The following is a 17,584-nucleotide window of genomic DNA, read 5'->3' as shown; positions in this document are numbered from 1 at the left end:
ACAAAAATGTTAGTAACGTAATCCATTACATTACACATTTTAGGTAACATAATCAGGCTACTTTTAGTTTGACCAATTGTAGCATGTAAAATCTCATTTCGAAATTCTAAAATTTGTTTCCAGTTTTAAAGATTTGAGACAAAGAATAATTCTGATGTAAATTAAGGTTATGATTTTTCTATTGTATGTCACTGATCAGATACATTTTTTGACATTCATTATGTGGCTTTTTGTACAGATGTTCTTCACGTTTGAGACAAACTTGAGGCGTTCATGCAGCTTAAGAACTGAGACATTCTAAAACTATTAAAATGGATATAATATAATAATTTGTAATGACAATATATTTGAGACATTTTTGGTCTGCACTGATATATGCATTTATTTCGCCGTAGTGTGTTTTTTTTAAATACATTTTAAGGGTCTGAAGTGTCTATCATAGCTGGATATCTATCAAAAAGAAATTCATTGGGATAAATGGGGAGACCAAGGACAAGGGCCCTTTTGTGAGGAAACATGCAGCAGTGGACACTCGAGAAACCCAATCTGCTCTGCCCTCCCACTTCTGATGTTAATACAGAACTGCCACAGATGTTTACTAGTTTTTGAAAGTGTTTCATGCGTGTCATGATGTGGATCTAGAAGAGCAGAACTCCACAGCTGCTCTAGAGTTTGCTTGTCTTCTGCAGTGGTTTTGAATGTCTATCCCGTCCCATTGGGCTGTCCTCTTTGATTCTCTGTGGTCTTGGCAGATGTGTGTATGTGTGTGTGTGTTGGCATGCCAGGCATCCAGGCTACTCCCCACCCAGACCACAACAACACACATGGCACAGTCTGTCTTGGCTCCTGCATATTTTTAACTGTTGTAACTGTTTTTTTGTGTGTTTTTTTTGCAGACTGGAAACCAGCACATCTATCAACCTATAGGGAAAGCAGGTATGCCAGTTCTGTTTCATGTAATGCGTAATTTTCGTTAAAAAAATTGAAGTAAGATTCTTTTTGAAAAGTCTCTTATGGCTGCATGATCATAATACAGTAAATAGTGATATTGTGAAATATTATTACGATTTTACGACTTAAGTTACTTGCTTGATTTCTATTTCAACATATTATAATGTATTCCTGTGATGGCAAACATCACATGCTCCTTCAGAAATCATTATAATATGCTGATATGGTGCTCAAGAAACATTTTTTTATTATCAATGCTGAAAATAGCTGATACATTTTTTCAGGACTGTTTTATGAATAGAATGTTCAGAAGAACAGCATTTATTTGAAATCGAAATCTGTAACATTATAAATGTCTTAGTCACTTTTGATCAAAATAATAATGAAATAAAAGTTCATTTATTTCAAAAAGAAAAAAAATCTCTTGCACTGTAATGTACATATTTTGTTAAGTGTTTTTGAGTGCAGATGGTTTATAAATGGCAATGGATTTGTATGAAAATGTAAATCTGGTCCGCTTGAAAATGACTTCCATCTGATGTTGTTGCTTTTCAATGCTGCACTTATATAAAAGAGCAGATTGAGTTCCAGACTAACTGTTTCTTGTCGTCCTCAGAGCACGCAGCTCCTCCTAAAAAGCCTCCTCGGCCCGGAGCTCCCGGCCACCCAGCAGGAGTCTCCGGACTCAACCCTACAGAGAGCTACAATGAAGGCGTGAAGGTACCAGAACTACCAGTGAGAAACTCCACGAGCATTGTGCTTGTGGAACTTTACAGTAATCACTGCTTGCTGTTTTTAAACCACAAAGTTTGAAATTCCACCAAACACACACTGGGAGGCTGGTAAGATTAGCATCTGTACTTGCGGGACGCCTTCAGGAGCAGCTAGCATGCCAACAGATGCCGTTTGCCAAGCCTCATTAAAATCATCCTCATTCCTGAAAACCCCTTTCGCATACACACGCACACAATTGCTCTGCGGGGTCTCTCATAAAAAGATCCCTGCACAGTTTCCATTCCAGCGCGTTTTCCTGATGCTGTGGGTCAGCGTGCAGGGGGTCTCGCAAGCAACAGCAGAAATGCAATGCGGCATGGAAAATATAAGTAGAAACAATGCACTTATAATTGCAATCTGTTTCTCCATTTTATAGTTTTACCTATGGGTGTGTTTGGTCAATTTTTTTTTATTATTTATAGTCCCGTAATAACCGTCAAACGAGCCCGGTTTTCTTTCTAGTGTTGTATTTTCAGTTTAAACAGTAAGTTTGGGTGGGGAATATTGAAAGGCTCATCCTGTATTCTTTTTAAATAGCTAATAGGGTTTAGTTGTTCCACAATTGGGATGTAGCCTACTTCTTTTTGCTAGTCAGAGGCAAACATTCTCATTATAGAAAGCATTTGATTGGACAAAAAAAAAGACAGTTAATTTCTACATTTCTAAATCTGCTAAAAATAGATACAAACCTGTAAATTTGATTTTATCGGGTCTTTAAATGTCAATTTTGTTTTATAACTTCACAGCACTATACACTCTTAACGTTTTCATGAGGTTGGATTAAAAAACAGATTCTGTAACTCCAAGCTGTTTTCTCCTTCTTTCGTTGCAGCATGTATTTGTAAAGTGATGTTTATTAATCTCTTTCTTTTTTCTCTTTCTCTCTGCACACTATTCTCTTGCTCTGTGCCTCTGCCCTTCCTCTGTTGCACTGTTTTTGCACTGGTAGCCCTGGAGGGTAAGACCACCTGTAGACTCAGTGTTATGTTTCTGTCTGTGTTTATGCCCCCTTTAACCAGTTGCTATGTCATTACTCAACCATATCATTTCGAATCATAACTTAATTATCCACTAAACTGAATTACATTGGCTGTATAGATCACTATGCGTGTCCTTTTGCTTTTTTAAATAAGCTGTGATTTTAATAATGTGCTTGTAGTGCAATCTAGTCTAGTGGAGGTTTCTTTTGGGATGGGTGCACAGTTTATTGAGACCACTTGGTTGTTTTAAACCAAACTAAATGTGTCCTTGATCGCTCTATATTTAAGATGGGGGAACTTTTTGTATTAATTATTTTTATTGTCATATAATATTTTGTATTAATAGCAAGGATGGATATCCAATCGTAGGTGGAGTTTGGTCTCCAGTAGTTGCTTATATATTGCCATCTAGTGTCAGCCATAACACATTTCACTATCACTTATGTCTAGTAACAAGAATTAGATAACACAACCTTCATCTAAAATCCTTTATTTATGTACATTAATACTTGTTATGAAATATTCTTCATTAATGCATTATTTTAAAACATGTTACTTTGTATTTGTCGTTAGATTCAGCCTCAGGAGATCAACCCACCCCCAACAGCGAACTTAGATCGGTCCAACGATAAGGTCTATGAAAATGTGACCGGGTTGGTGAAGGCCGTGATTGAGATGTCTAGTAAAATCCAGCCAGCTCCCCCTGAAGAATACGTGCCCATGGTGAAGGTATGACACAACCTAAGAAATATACTGGATATGTATACTTTAGGGTCACTGAATATGTCATTTGTTGTCCAGAGAGATTATCCTAAAGGGATATTTCCCCTATAAATGAACATTTTTGTCATCATTTACTCGCTGAAACGAGCCTTCAGTAATTCCATTCTTTCTTCAGGCAAGAACCTACGTAGGTTTGTATCACTGGCTTTTCATTGGCTGTCCGTGTACATAATCTACTTCGAGCCGCTCTCAAACATTGTAGTTGTAGCTGATGCCTGGAAGAGTTTGGTTCTTGCTGTTGACATGTCGAGAAGATGCTGTTTTCTGAGCTGTGAAAGCAGATCGACTGTGCATACACTTCCGATGGACAAGGACTCGCGTTCAAATTGATGCGGTAAAACCGTTGCTGTTCGTTTCACTGTGTATGCAAGTGCTGAGGAAGCCTCTGGAAATTCCAATCACAACAAACTGGGCCATCTGACCAATCAGACCAGAGGAGGGTCTCAAAAAGGAGGGGTTTAACTTTAGAGAGACTGACTCCTTTATTCAGCCGTTTCAGAAACTGAGAAAAGAGATGCTGCAATGTATGAAACAGTGTTTTTCGACCTTGGATGCATGTAAACCTGTTGTAAGAGACAAAATCAGGAATCTTTAAAATGGCATAATAGAGGCACTTTAAACAAAAATTTGAAATGTTGCCTTGGCAACTAACTGAAATGAGTTCAAACTGAAATACTATCAGTGAATAAAGACATTTCTTCCTACAATGCTGTCATATGACTTTAAAATACTTTGTATGGACCACTTTTATGTTGTGTTTTTGTCCTTTGGCCACTATAAACCGCCATTGCAACGTGACCTTTAAATAAAGAGTAAATAATGGCAAAATGGTAGTAGAATTTAATGGCAGAACTTGTTTTAAGATGAGCCATTATATCATTTTTGTACTTTCAACATTCCCACCATGAAAATGTGTGTTTCAGGAAGTAGGATTGGCACTGAGAACACTGCTGGCCACTGTGGATGAGACGATACCCTTATTACCGGCTCACACGCACAGAGAGGTAAACTCATTCACAAACTAACCCTAAAAGCATACTCTTATTCTCAGTGTTCTTCCTGCCGGCTCAGCTAACTGTTACTCCCATTCTTCCTCTTCAGATCGAAATGGCTCAGAAGCTTCTAAATTCAGACCTCGCTGAGCTGATAAATAAGATGAAGTTGGCCCAGCAGTACGTTATGACCAGCCTGCAGCAGGACTACAAGAAACAGATGCTAACAGCTGCGCATGCACTCGCCGTAGATGCCAAGAACCTGCTGGATGTGATTGACCAGGCCAGGCTGAAGATGTTGGGACAGGCGCGGCCGCATTAGCCCTAGCGAAAGGACACGACGACGCATGTGACGCCCCGAGAAACACACCAGCACAGACTTGTACACTAATGGAGTCTCATGGGCCCCCCTTCACTACTCACTGACCCTCACGTTAAGCTGCACGGTAGATCACGGGTACCGTGAGGAGGGCTCCGGATTTATTTAACGGATGAGCTGGACCGGATTGGAGTCGTTATGAGTGAATCTCTTCGAGATCATAGTGGGCCGGTGACTGGATGCTGAGAGGGTGATTCTGAATCCGGGGGCCGTTTTGAGCTTTAAACGTCTCTGGAGGAAAAGAGACACCCTTACACTGTATCTAGTATATCTGTGTTTCATTGACAAGCCCGAGCTCCACAGCCAGACCACACAAATCTAGAATCCGCTCTAGTTCTGGTTGTAGAATCATAGAAGTTGAGCTGTTTCTAAGACTCTGTTTTGCACAGTAGAACTTGAGTTGGAACTGCATTTGCAAAATCTGGGTTTGATGAGTCTGGTTTTGCATTGCAGACTCTCACGCTTCTCCCTAGGACTGAAAGGGAGAGTGTTGTATATTTGGGCCTTGTGCCACCTAGAGGTAAAATAAAGCTATGACTGAATTAAAAAATGAATGTTGGAGTCATGTTTCCTTGTTTGACCCTGTGAAATCACTTGATGAGTTTTTTTTCCGTATATAGTTGGCCCCCTGATGCTGCCGAAAGGGCCCCTTGCCTGATCAAGGCCCTTAGAATCGTCCTAATCTCCCTTCCACCCCCCCCCTCCTGTGTGTATTTATATATGTAATGTATGTATATGTGTATATATATATATATAAGTTCATGGTTATGGTTTAATCAATAATAAATAGAGACGATGGACTTTATGTATAATGCAGATCATCTGCAGGACATTTCTGCCTGGAGTTTGAGAGACCAATCAGTCTGCTGCTCTTGCAAAACACATTTACATAAATCTTAATTATGTGCCCCACAGGAAAATATTTATTCTAGCTACCACATTTAGTCTTAACACCAGTACTTATTCTTGACAAGCTAAAAAACAGTTTCTGGTCTTCTGGGTGTTGGTTATGCCTTATTAAAGCCAAAAAGTGATTTTATTATTAGTTTAATTATGTAGTGAAAATTTTATTTTCCATGCATATTTTCTGGATGACTGTCCCATACGCTGCTAAGTATTTATGAAAACTCAACGTTATGCTGACCAATTACAGATGAGGACTGAACAGTAAAACCATAATTTCCAACATGCAATCAAGCTTTAAATCAAAATACACTTATCAATGGCTATGGAAGCCAGTGTTGTTATAGTTAATAAAGTTGAAATAAATATAAATATTTAATGAAAAACTAGTCTTGAAATTAGTGATGTAGCTTTGAAATAAAGTTAATTTGAAGTACTAAAATTAAACTGAAACTTAAATACAGTTTTCGATTTATGTAATCTTTTTTATTATTATATTGTATTTAGATAATTTATCTATAATTGCATATTCATATATTTGAATAATATACATTTAATAAAAAGTTTGGGGTAAGTAAGTTTTTTTTAAAGAAATTAATACTTTTATTCTGCAATATAAAAAAAATTACTAATTAAATTAATCTAATAAAAATGATAAAAACACATGCAATTACTAAAACTAAAGTTAAAATGAAACTGCAAATAGAGAAAAAAAAAAAAAGCTAATACAATAAATATATTATATCGGTATATAAATAATACTAAAACTACACTCAAAATGGAAACCGAATATCTGGTTAAATCGGTAAGAACAAAATCATGTCAGCAAGCATATAACAACCATCTTAATAATAATAAAAATCCTTATTTGTGCAGTTTTTTATTTTGAATCTTTTAAGAAAATGGAAATTCTCTTTGTGTTTTAAAAATAGAGATGGATTTTCATTTATTCAACGAGTAGATATAGTGGCTTTAACCCCAAAACATATTACATTAATTCCAGTAGGGGGCGGTATATGAATACATTTAATATCACTGCTGCCCTTCAGGCTTGAATATAAATGTCTAAATGTAAGTCGAGCGTGCAAAAAGCATCATAGGAAAATGAATTAAAACTGAACATAAAGCGGTTTCATTTTACAGTATGGTAGAAAATGTATTGTTTAAATTCAAACAAAATCACGCCCCAATCTAATATTAAGCTAAAACTCACATTCAAATCTAGAAAGTGGTTCAAAGCTCACGATACAATCAATGAAGTAATTTTTTTTTTTTTTTTTTTTGTGAAACTCTTATTTTGAAGACCGGTATTGCTAGCTTGAGTTGAGTCTCTTATTTTGAAACTCCATCAGTGATGTTGTGTTCCTGCCGCCAGCTTCACTCTCCACTGTGCGCCTGATTATTTTTACGCCGTCGAGTCTGGCGGTGAAATCCAGGTCATCTCCGCCGGATCAGCAGCCAGCACGGCTCAGGCTTCTGCTCTCCGCGGACTCATGGTGCCATTTCCTGATTCCTCTTTGCAGAGGTAAGGAGCTGATATTCTCCTCGTATATGTCTGGTTTTGTGCAGATGGCATCAGATGGGTGCGTAATGGTGCCAGCTGTGCCAGTGGCCCCGCGGATATAGAGAGGAGCGCAGCGGGTTTAGACCGGGGCACAAAAAGTTGCTGGGACCCTCTGACTTCATATGCAGCCAGACAACTACAAGCCAATGATCGGGCCGGTGCGCTAGACTGTCATATATTTCTATACTCCGCAAGATCAAATCATTTATCGGAGATATATTAGAGAGAAGTGGACGTGCGTTAACGGAGAACACAGCCGGTTGCTTTAACGGGACCCTGCATGTAACCCAGTTCTTCATCCAGACATAATAGGGCTCATTTTGGCCCAGACAGCGTGAGCTATCTTCTTTATTCTGCCATAATGAGCTAATTATCAAATGCTATGATTATATGATAAATTTAGTTTTTATTATTAAAAAAAGCATATTTAGTTAATACCAAAGATAATTAAACTTCTAGTTTTTCTTTATTCATTTTGATTGGTTTGTATACTTTTTATTGCAGTTTATATATATATATATATATATATATATATATAATATTACATGACTAACTTACTTTAATACATGGATGTGAAATTTAGATATTTGTTAAAATAATTTTAATATTTTATTTATTTGTAAACTTAAAGTGTCTGCTACGAAAAATGTGCATTACAAGATCAATAATAGTACTTTTTATTTACTATTCATTTTATTATTTGCAATACAAGTTAAACTTTTAAGGATAAAACTACAAGTTATAATAATATTATAAGCATTATTAGAACACCTATATATATTTATATTTATATATATATATATATTTGAGTCATGAGATGGAAGCAGCAGCGATGGAATCATCCAGTCAGAATTTTTTTCCAGTAATAAAATGAAAAATATATTCCTGGCTCACCATGGCTTTTTTTGAGAGGTAATAATAATGTATTAATTTAATGTGCAGTAGTTATGGGCTGCTTGTCTTGGACTTGATGGATAGTCATTTTCTGTCAGACACACTACATTTTATATCACATTTGCTCACTTGAGGCTTTGATATTTTACTGATCATGTCACTTTTGAGCTCCAGAAAGATTGAAAATGTTCTTAATGTGTGTATCAAGAAGATTGTGAAATGTCAAAATGACCTCTTAGTAATGTCAGCGATGTCCAAAGCGGTTAACATCCCATTATCCAAACTTTATTAATTGGTTGTTAATATTTTCTGCATGTGAGACCGAGAAGGGGACTGTGAGTGTGTTTGTGCCCTCTCGTCTGTCTGCCTGCCTGCCTGTGTGTGTGTGTCTGTCAGCTGACCCTGTCCAGACTTGGACTGAGTGTGCTGCCAGTGGCTGTCGTGACTAGTGTTCGGCCCAGTTTTAGACTCCACTCTCTGTGTCCTTTCCTGTGCGCTGCAGGTTCTGGCCCAGTTGAGAGACACAGACATGATTGTGTCATACGCTGCCAGAGTCCAACAGAGCGTTTATTGTTGCTTGAAGGCATCTGACGCTTATTTCTCTTCTAACTTCTTGTCTGTGGCATTCAGTCATTGACTCCATGTCCTGCTTGTCTCTAAGGGTCGTTGCCTCATGTTCATTCTGTATTTATGAATGTGAGCCGTTCCCCCTGAATGACGTTTATCGACACAGAAGGACACTTTCCACTCCTGAAAAATGAGCTCGCGTCCCAGCTGTGATGTCATCCGCTCCAGGCAGACAGCGAGGTGTGTCGGAGTGTCGGCTGATGGATCTGCCGTGGCATCGGGCCAAGTGTAACAGTGAGTCGTGGAGGCGCGTGGAGCTCAGGGACTGAAGAATGATAAATCGGTCCAAAGCGTGAGAGAAGCTTAGCAGGACTTGCGGTGCATCAGCACCTGTCTGCCTGCACAAAACGCACTCTGTTGGCCACGGATAACAAGTAACCCAGCAAGCTTGCTGAGTGACCATAACAGGGCAAAAAAAAAAAAAAAAAAAGTTTTGTTCCTTTTAAAAAAAATTGCTCATTATAAAAAAAATTAACAATTTATTATTCATTGACAAATATTTTTATTAGGGATGGACACACAATATACAGGCACATTGTTTCAGTTTATTTGTAATGGTGTTGGATATTTAAATGTGCATACTCATTTTCACAATTTTTTAATTTACATACATTTAATTTACATTAAATTTAAATTGACATACTGTAACTGTATCTTTTTATTCTTAAAATGTAATAATATTTTACATTTGAAATAATTGTATTATGTATTATTTTATAATTAAAATATTTACTAAATTATTTAATATTAAAATGATTTATTAATTTAATTACATATTATATTTTATTATATATTATTGTAAAGAGATTGTTTTTTTTAAATATTTAATACAATTTAAATAAAATTATTCACAAAAATAATTCAAAATAAATATCAATTTTTCATACTTTACATTAAAATGTTGTGATACTCAAATTCATGTATATAACTGTATTTTATTTGTGTTTTATTTTTTATTTAGACATAAATATTATAAAATCAGCTATAGCAAATTTCAATAATTATCTGCTTTTCGGTTCATATTTATTTTGCTGCATGCATAGAGGTTTGAGTATATTTTAGTGGTAAAGCGCAGTAAATGGAGCATTATCCTGTTGATGTGTGAGTGATTTGAGGCTGAGAGCTGGGACAGCAGCCCGCTCCAGACCGGAACACTCACTGCTTGTGGGAAGAAAGCTTCCTGTCTCGCTGAGAGCCGTCTGTCTGACGCGGAGTCATCGTACGCCAAGCTTCCTGTCTTGCTGCGAACCACATCATCTGGCCTCTGGCACTGAAACGTCAGGTGGCATAAGGGCTTAGGGTAGGGGCCGCACACGCTGAACCGGGATCAGCTGTTGTTCTGCAAACCCTGCTGTCTGTCATTATCTGACACGCTGCAGAACTGGACTCGGATCAGTGCAAGAAGGAACACCCAGGAGGATCTTAAAATTACTTGCACCCCCTCAGAACTTACTTCGACTGGAGAGGAGAACACGCAGCCAAAAAGAGCGGCCCTCGAGCAGCGATCACAGTCGGACACTTATAGATCCATCTATGGAAAAGGTCACGCCACCTATGTGTTCTCTACTTAATCTCCATTGTAATAAAATAAACCATTGTTATTTTGCATAAATTAGGTGCAGTACATGTCTTATGTCTCTGTGATTGTCTAGCTGATTTTTTTGTGCACTTTTTTGGATTCAGACAAGACGGCCTCTCGCAGTCCTGAGACCGATCCTTATGGATGATCCCAGAACAGAGGCATATGGCAGAGATGTTCCAATAGGGCTGGGGTCCCTGGTTGGCCACCTGTGGTGTGGGACAGATGGAGGCATGCTGGGGCATGAGGGGAACTGCAGTCCTGGCGGAGCAGAGATAAAGACACTAACTGCCGCTCAGCTTGTGTCATTGCAAGAGCTTAATTGGTCTTTTTTATTTTATTTTTGGCCCTTTTTTTTATAGCAGCAGACTATATCCGCAGTTTGCCCCCTAGTGGCAGTCGCAATGAACTTATTTACCATGGTACGCTTGATGCAGTGATGACTTATTTTTGCATGCCAGCCCGGAAGTTAGCATCACCCTGGTTTCTTTGACAAAAGTAGGATTTAACGTAGACGTAAACGTAGACTATAAACGAACTACACCACAGGTGCATGACATCACTATCACTAGGCTTCTGACAGCGCTTTCAGTCTTTATTTAAAAAACATTTCCCTGAAAGTTTGAGTTGGAATATTTTGCAAGAGTGGTGCGTGATTATAAACACAATGAGGCTGTAAAAGCGGACTATAGGTGAGTTTTCCTGTTCGGTGTGATGAAGTTTAACGTCCCGACAACCTCCTTAGTCCCATTTATCCACACAAAGTAATTGGTAATTCTCACATAATCATCCTTTTTTTTTTTTTAATGCCTCCGAAGTTCAAGTCTGATCCAAAGAACTCCCCTCAGAACTTCATTGGAAAGAAATTATTTCTGGTCTGTAGTGTTACAAATCGCCATCTGTCAGAGCTCTATTTTCCATCAAAAATGACAACATAACTGCTCTCCGGAAAATTAGGCTCCTTTTGACATGTTTAATAACTGTAGTTTGATCAGTTGGAAATGTTTGAAGTCAGAAAAAAATCAGTCAAGCTATTGTGATTTATGATCAATCATTGGCATCGCTGTTATTATTTAGTACTTTGTATTGAATGTGCCTATTTTTAACCTTTTAATGGAGATTGAGATTTGAGTGAGAATAGAAACCCACTGATGCTGTGGGGGTTCGAGTCCCGTCTCTGTCTATCTCTAATGCTTCAAAGCTGATCTCTGTTCTGATACAGGACACTGCAGCACTCTGCACCAAGCTCTCTCTCTCTCTCTCTCTCTCTCTCTCTCTCTCTTTCTCTCTCGCGCTGCAGCTTGACTTTGACATCAGCTCTTCTAGAGGACATTGCAAACACAAACTTTTAGGCCTCTAATTATTTACAGCATGTTTAGTTGTCCAAATCACCCTTCACAGGTCTGGAAGAAGGTGACCCGTCATATTAACCAAACAAGTCAGACAGAGGAAACATCATTTTGAGGAAATTGTTAAGATCAACCTCAGTGTCAATCAAACAATTTAAAGCTACACTGTGTAATTTTTTAAGTTGATTCTTAGCAAAAAACACTTTGTTCTTTCAAAATGATATGTGCTCATTAATGTGTAATTACTTCTACCAACTAATCAAGTATTCTCGTAAGCGTAGAATCTGCCATTAAGAATACATGCGAGCGAGTCGCTCGAATGGCGGCAGCCATGTTGCGCCTCCATCTTGAAAATACATTAGCCAAAGAGGGACATACCTGGAAATTCAAGCTTCGCCTTTCGCGTTTTGACACTCAGTGGCACCGTGACGAATGCGAGGGGGAGATTACTCGCGACTGCCGGCAGATTTGAAATAATACGGCCACCGTAGGAGTTAAAACGCCCTAGGAATGGGAGGGGCTAGAAAGTAATATTCAGTTGGTAGTCATAAACAATTTCACCGCTAGATGGGAGAAAATCCTACACAGTGTAGCTTTAACTATAGGCCTTTTCAGAATGTTTGTAAACAATAGGCACCGAGTAACTTCCGGGTGGCAGAACGCAAGCGGCTTCCACTGACTAACTGAAGAGATCCAGCCGGCGACTGCAACAGTTACATAGTTAAAAACATTGTTGTTGATCAAAGTTGAAACTATGATGAAAAAGTGTTGTGTTTGGGGTTGCGCTGCCAGATATACAGCAAAAGGTGTAGGGGTTTCATCGATTTCCTGTGGGTGAGGAGGTTATAGCGAGTGGACGTCGTGTCGTCAAAAGTAGGAAATCTTAACGATCCCCAAAATTATATGATTCATCCAACGTTTACATTTCTGCTGCCAACCCTGCTTGCCCTTCAACTCTGCTTCATGTATTCTCAAAACGGTCTATCTACAAAATCACAGCAGAGCATTTATCTTCCGCCGGGGAAATTCGAGACTAATATTAGGCCATCATTAAAAATATTTTGGTTTGCAGTAACAGCAAAAAAAAAGAAAAAAAGGGTCGGTAGGTCGGTCTATATTTTTTTATATATAAAAAAAATAATATAAAAAAGTATATATTTTTTCATTTAAAAAAAAAAATCATGGTCGGTGGGGGTTGGGGGGGGGGGGGGGGGGGGTGACATTTTTCACCTATGTCTAAGGGCTGTTTACACCAGGCCACTTCATGCGTTTTCTCGGTTTTCTCAGATCGGATTGCAATCTGATTTATCAAAACGATTCCATTTACACCTGGTTACATAGGCTAAATGTGTGTTGTTTTTTTGCGGATATAAATCCGATCTTCAATTACCGCTATATGTAGATTTAATGGAGTGCACGTCACCGAAAGCAACAGTTATGACTACATTATTTTATTGATCAGCTAAAATTTCTGAATCAAAGCCAGCAATAAGAGAAAGCGGAAACAGCCCTGGTAAGATCATTTCGTTTCTTTACATTTAATGATGATGATTGTGTGTTAAGCGTCAGCGACTTACTTTCACTTTGATTTGCGATAGTTTGCACGTTGATGCTCAGCTTCTCATCTGCGGCAATGCGTGTTGCAGTAGCGTCGTCATATCTGACTAAAACATGACATATAGCCTATAACACGCTCTCGCATGTTTATTTTTTAATAAACCATATTCAACAACATATAAAAATGAAATATTCTTTAGAGTAAAGCCGCAGCCATCATTACCAAGCGCGAACCATTGACAGTGAATGAAACGAAGCAAACTTAGCTTGCATGCAGTAGTGTGACATGCGTTAACGGTTAACCAATGGTGTAAACATAATCATAGATGACGCGCCACGGGTTTTTATTTAAAAGAAAGAACGTAGCTTATGTTTGTATGTAGGTCTAGGCAATTTATATTCACAATACTTAATAACTAATATTATTTTATTGCATTTGTATTAGTTGTTTGAAGAGTTAAAAAAAAATCGGTCGGTCTTAACGCAAGTTTACAACCGGCAAGTCGGTCGGACTGAAAGGGAAAATAAATAAATAATTGGGTCGGTACTAAATTGACAGGGTCGGTCGGGTTACGGCAAACAAGAATATTTTTAAGGATGGCCTTAGTAAACTTGTCTCTTTTGAAGATCAGACTCATTGCCAGTCACTGCCTGAAGTAAAAGAGGGCTGCCCACTCTCACGCATTCACCACGAGACTCACGCAATTGTCACTTTTCACACACTCTCACGCCACACATCCATTTTCTCACGCAACTTACCGAAATGTATATTCCTCATACATAATATCGACCAGTCAGTGTTTTTCAACCGCGCAAAGGTCGATATAACAGCTGGAGAACAATTGTCACATAACATTTACCTCAGGAAAGCCATAGCACGTTATTTTGGCTAGAAAAAAGAGCTATAGAGAGTATTTTGCTAATTATGTGTAGGCCTACTATATTACATATTTAGTATATTTTTTACTTGTATCATTAAACACAGTTGTTATTATGATAAAAAAAAGCATTATATTTAATTAAGTTTTTTATTTTTATTACATTTTTACTGTCGACTTGTCCCTTCCAAGCAATTTACTAGCGTTGCCATAGGAACGCTTCGGCTTTTGCCACCCAGAAGAACGTCTATTACTGTTGTGACGTCATGGTGAATTGTCGTATACTACACTACCATTCAAAAGTTTATATTTAAACAAAAACAAAGACAGTAATATTGTGAAATATTATTACAATTTAAGATAAATGTTTTCTATTTTAATGTATTTTAAAATGTAATTTATTCAAAGCTGAATTTTTTGCATCATTACTCCAGTCTTTAGTGTCACATGATCCTTTAGAAATCATTCTAATATGTTGATTTGAAACATTTATTGTTATTATCGATGTTGAAAACAGTTGTGATGCTTAATATTTTTAGTGGAAACCATTATGCATATTATTTCAGGATTCTTTGATTAAAGGGATAGTTCACACAAAAATGAACTTTTGTCATCGTTGTTCCAAACCTGTATGAGTTTCTTTCTTCTGCTGAGCACAAACGAAGATATTTTAAAGAATGTTGGTATGTAATCAAACAGTTGACGGTAGCCATTGACTTCCATAGTAGGAAAAATAAAATGCTAGAAAATCAATGGCTACTCACAACTGTCTAGTTACCAACATTCTTTAAAATATCTTCTTTTGTGTGTAACATAAATTTTCATTTTTGGGTGAACTAGTATTCCTTTAATAGAAAGCTCAAAAGAACAGCATTTGTTTGACATATAAATCTTTTGTAAAACTCTTTACTGTCACAATGTAATGCAACCTTGCTGAATACAAGTATTAATAAAAAAAAAATTGTAGCTCTTTAAAAGCATCTACTTGAATAAAAACAGCTCTATACTTAACAAATCACATTAAAAAGAAAACCCTGAACCCAGATGCAACCTGTTTTACAGAATATAGAAGTTTGTTGCACATAACCCATATTTCTAGCAAGCACCCAGAATACCCTAGAAGCCACCTAGCAACCATCCATAACTATATAACAATGCCCTTGCAACCCCTCACATTTAATAAATAAATAAATCTAAAATCTAGCATGGTTTTGTTTTGTCTTAAATGTACATAACAGTACATGTTACAAATACATGGCATCAAAACATATGTAGTGCCCTAATTTTTGTAACATCACTACTTTTAAGAACGTATCAGCTGATTTACTCAATGTTGGAATGGATGGTATGAAGAACCCCTGGAGAACAAGTGTGTGGTTTGAGCTCATGCTAGACTTGACCTCCCTGACCTCTGCGGTGTGCACCGCTGCAGAATGCAGTCGAGCAGCAAAGGTCTGGCTGTCTAGACACTGTGGGCGGAGTTGCAGAGGGCTGTCGATTGATTGGCTGAGAGGAGAGATCCTGAAACTGATTAGATGTTCACTTCAAAGCCTTGTGTTTGTTTGTGGTCTGCGTTTCAGTTTTGTGTGTGTGTGTGTTCCTGTTCCTTTCTGAACAATACAGGAGGACAGATTGATTTAGTCTTTTCCTCCCACGTGGCTCCAAATGTAATTGATTTTATTCGCCTTATCTTCATGTAGCGCCTCACCTCCGTGCTTTAAATAACATATTATGCAGTTGTCAATGTAAAGTCTGACCTGATCAATAAAGCCATTAATTAGTTTTCAGATCACTTTAGTGTATTACATTAAAGGGTAATCACTTTTCTTTTTGGGTGCAGAAAGGAAGTCATCTCATTCGCTGTTGCTAAGGCAACCAAAATCTCTAGCATATTGCATAAAACAGACTTTAATACATCCCACATTTTGTCTTGTTGGCAATGCAGGATTGTTAAGCTAAATAAACTGTTCAAGAGAGGTGGGCCAAAATATATAAGAGGTTGGATTAGGCTGTCACTCAAGTTACTGATAAGGGCAAACAAGACCCAAAAACATATAGTGATGACAATAGAGTAAAAAAGACTGTCAGAAGAAAGATGAACGCAGGTACTGCAGTATAGAAAATGATAGACTATCAAAACAACATCCGTCCTGAAACTGTGCTGACAGGCATGTTTTCTGAATTCATGCTGTTGTATCTAGTTTCTTTACACAGGCCAGTGTCTACGTGTTTGCCATACAGTGTGCGTTTCCTCCTTTACTTACTCTCCTTTCACTTTGTCACTTTTTCTGTCTGTGTATATATAGTTCAGAGTTTCTTATGTTGTGTAATTTTGATTTTATAGCCGTACAGCAGACCTCAGTTAAAACTACACAGTTACTCAATCTACAGCACGAAACATACAGTGTGACCACCAGCCAAATGAATGACTCTTTTGAGTCGGTTCTTTTTAGTGAATTAAAAACACACTGCGCAAACAGTGTAGTACAATCCAGAACAAATTACTCTGTATGCTTTTGGTTCACTAACAAGAATCAATCAAGATTGCAACCACCAATTCCCAAACAGATGACTCTTATTGGTTCTTTTTTTCGGGAATTGCATTGTGAAAATACATAGTTTACAACTAAATCAATGTAGTTACTAACTGGTTCACAACATGCATTGTGTTTGTCAGTAGTATTTTATAAAAATAAATGAATCAAATGTGTTCAAACATTCATTTTTGTTTTAGTATTGTTGTTTAATCTATAGTTGGACTAAATGTATGCTGCCTTTTAGAAATTCTGAAAATTCTTTTAAAAAATCTGTGCAAATTATTATTATTATTATTATATTTTTTGCATCAGAACCAAATTATTTGATAGTTATTTATTCGGTAGTAATAACAATGAAATTGACTAAATAGCGGGGCTGTCCCCTAATAGTTGACTAAACGTTAGTCGTCGAGAAGAGGCTTAGTCGATCAAAATTGTATTCGTTGTTAGTCCAAAAAAAAAAAAAAAAAAAAACTCTACAGGAAGTAGCGAAGTCACGCAGTTCGTGAGGGAAAGGGACCGTTAACAGCGGCTTAATTACCTTGTGGTAATTGCAGAATGTCGGGCAGGAAATCCAAACGTTCGCTTATCAACCATCAACCTCAAATATGGCTTATCATCTGAAACGCAAGTAGTATCAACTTTACATGGCTGCACGCTAACGGTAAAGGCAGAGTAGGTGATTTGTTCCAGAAACACTTTTTTTTTTTAAAGGTCCCATTCCATGGATTATTTTTATTATTTTATAATGTTTCCAGGGGTGCCCTTATAATGTTAGTATGTTTTTTAGATCAAAAATTGTTATAATTTAGAAATAAAAGGCATATTTCCTAGCCT

The 17,584-nt window shown here is 37.4% G+C and overlaps 2 protein-coding genes across 14 annotated transcripts in view; both read left to right on the top strand.

Annotated features, from left to right (window-relative positions):
- The window catches only part of ptk2ab (protein tyrosine kinase 2ab), a 62,889-nt gene extending 57,470 nt beyond the window's left edge, over positions 1-5,419 (top strand). For 11 of the 12 annotated variants that reach the window (XM_084385132.1, XM_084385142.1, XM_084385141.1 and 8 more), the window contains 5 exons: positions 897-936; positions 1,568-1,671; positions 3,279-3,434; positions 4,412-4,492; positions 4,590-5,419. In XM_084385132.1, coding sequence (XP_084241258.1) covers positions 897-936; positions 1,568-1,671; positions 3,279-3,434; positions 4,412-4,492; positions 4,590-4,802 — 594 coding nt within the window. In that variant the 3' untranslated portion in view covers positions 4,803-5,419. The remainder of the gene's footprint in view (positions 1-896; positions 937-1,567; positions 1,672-3,278; positions 3,435-4,411; positions 4,493-4,589) is intronic. The other variant, XM_084385134.1, reaches the window with a different exon arrangement.
- Positions 5,420-7,148: 1,729 nt separating this feature from the next.
- Positions 7,149-17,584, top strand: part of ldlrad4b (low density lipoprotein receptor class A domain containing 4b) — a 46,787-nt gene continuing 36,351 nt past the window's right edge. Inside the window, exon 1 of one of the 2 annotated variants that reach the window (XM_084384963.1) lies at positions 7,149-7,287. The gene's annotated coding sequence lies outside the window, so the exon portion shown is untranslated. Of the gene's footprint in view, positions 7,288-7,529; positions 7,661-17,584 lie in introns of those variants that run through there. The other variant, XM_084384964.1, reaches the window with a different exon arrangement.

Source organism: Rutilus rutilus (genome assembly GCF_951802725.1).
Source record: "Rutilus rutilus genome assembly, chromosome: 17".
NCBI lineage: Eukaryota > Metazoa > Chordata > Actinopteri > Cypriniformes > Leuciscidae > Rutilus > Rutilus rutilus.
This window is presented reverse-complemented; position numbering and strand designations above follow the sequence as displayed.